At 44.2% G+C, this 1,890-nt stretch overlaps 1 protein-coding gene across 1 annotated transcript in view; it reads left to right on the forward strand.

Annotated features, from left to right (window-relative positions):
- Positions 1–1,890, forward strand: part of LOC119413164 (protein HIRA) — a 21,141-nt gene extending 19,251 nt beyond the window's left edge. Inside the window, exons 24-25 of the mRNA XM_037680185.1 lie at positions 451–539; positions 871–1,890. Of these exons, the coding sequence (XP_037536113.1) occupies positions 451–539; positions 871–987 (206 nt within the window). The 3' untranslated portion in view covers positions 988–1,890. The remainder of the gene's footprint in view (positions 1–450; positions 540–870) is intronic.

Below are 1,890 nucleotides of genomic sequence, written 5' to 3' on the forward strand. Positions count from 1 at the left end.
TGCCACGTGATCTACCCATAATGCCACGTGATCTACCCATAATGCCACGTGATCTACCCATAATGCCACGTGATCTACCCATAATGCCACGTGATCTACCCATAATGCCACGTGATCTACCCATAATGCCACGTGATCTACTCATAATGCCTTTTTGATCTACCAGTAGATCACGATCGACGTGCTGGGCACCCCTGACCGACAGAGCTACATGTTGCCTGCATCATTTTATGCCAAAGTTTTAAACCAGAGTCCTGCGTGGTCTGCTGGTGCTCAGATGTATCGGGTGTAAATCTCAATATTAGTCAAACTTACAGTTTTAACCATTTTTTTCTGTTTGCTAAGTTTTATTGGCAGTGGCGACCATTTTGAATCACATGGACTCCAGATGTTAACGGTGTTTTTAGGTAGTTGTCCAGTTTTTCCTGACAGTTTGTGTTTTCCTTCCAGGCCTGGAGTATCGTCTTCGGGAACTTTGTAAGGAGCTCCTGGGTCCCGTCCACAGATCGGCCGCTACATCCTGGGAGCCGACAACTCTGGTACTCCACTTCTGTTGGTGGCAGCAAGCTCATTTAAGATTTATAATGTTTGCCGCCTTCGTTCATTTTTGTCTTCACTGTTAAATGTATTATATTTAGTCCACGTAACATCATAAAATTAATCATTTTGTTTCTAAGTATTTCATGTTCGCATCATGTTTTCAGAAATTTAACAGGAAGTGTAGTGGGGGTGTAGGGTGCAGAGAAAATGTTTTTAAACTGGTTTAGCATTTGTTTGTCAGCTCTGGTTTGATGGGAGTAGAGATGAGGCCGTGGTGCTGATTGACGCTTCAGCGGTTCTGTCGGTGACGTTTGTTTCCTGTCTGCTCAGGGGCTGCGTAAACGGGAGTTACTGCGGGAGGTTTTACCCGTCATCGGCGAAAACCTGCGATTTCAGAGACTCTTCACCGAGTACCAGGATCAGCTGGAGCTTCTGCGCAACAAATAACACACACCAGTTCACACAGACTGACCTGAACACACACACACGGACTGAATCCTGTCGAGTTCACCCCACCCCAACGCTCGGTCCAGTTTGGGTGAAGTCCCATCGTGTACTTCTGAAGACTGAAGCTCTGCTCCAGCTGAGGCCTGAAAACACAACCAGGGTGTTTGTGACGGCTGCTGCTCGTCTCTTCTGTCGTGTGGGGTTTTTTTTTTTCCTCGTATTTCACTTGAACCTGATCTGTTTTTGTTTGTTTACTTTTAAACACACTTTCCTCCTTCCCTGCTAATCATGAACTGGAGAGGTCACTCAGCGGAGACATAAGTGAACGGTTGCTGTTAAAGTCCTCGTGTTTGCTAAAGACAATAATGAATCGGACGTAAAGAGGCAATATGATTATATGATTGTACCAAAGTGGAAGCGTGAAAAAAAAAAAAAGGGAGGCATCCAACCAGAAGGGCTCAGTTAGGTTTTATAGATTAAAGGTGATGTTTGGTGAAAAACTGTCCAGATTCAACACAAGGCTGACGGCAAACAGGAAGCTGCTGTGAATAAAAATGGCTGACACTATACAGGGGTAGGTTTCTGAAAATTGAAGTTGGAATGGATGAAAAAGGTGCAGCAGAATATTCACAGAGTTTAACGTTTTGTTACTGCCACAAAACGTACAGATACTTCCTGGGGTGGAAGCAGCTGCAGCTTTAACCTCAACACACTCTGAGTCAGGACTTTAGCACAGACTGAGGCGAATGCACATTTTTATTTTTTAATTAGTTTGCAGTGAATTGAGGAGGTCGCTCATGTCAGACTAATTAAAATCCAACATGAAACGATGGAGTTTCTTTGTATTGCTCTGCAGGAATCCTGTGGACCAGCTCAGACTGTTAAAATCAAGTGTCGACATAA

Source organism: Nematolebias whitei, chromosome 8 (genome assembly GCF_014905685.2).
Source record: "Nematolebias whitei isolate Nwh7 chromosome 8, NemWhi1, whole genome shotgun sequence".
Taxonomy (NCBI): Eukaryota; Metazoa; Chordata; class Actinopteri; order Cyprinodontiformes; family Rivulidae; genus Nematolebias; species Nematolebias whitei.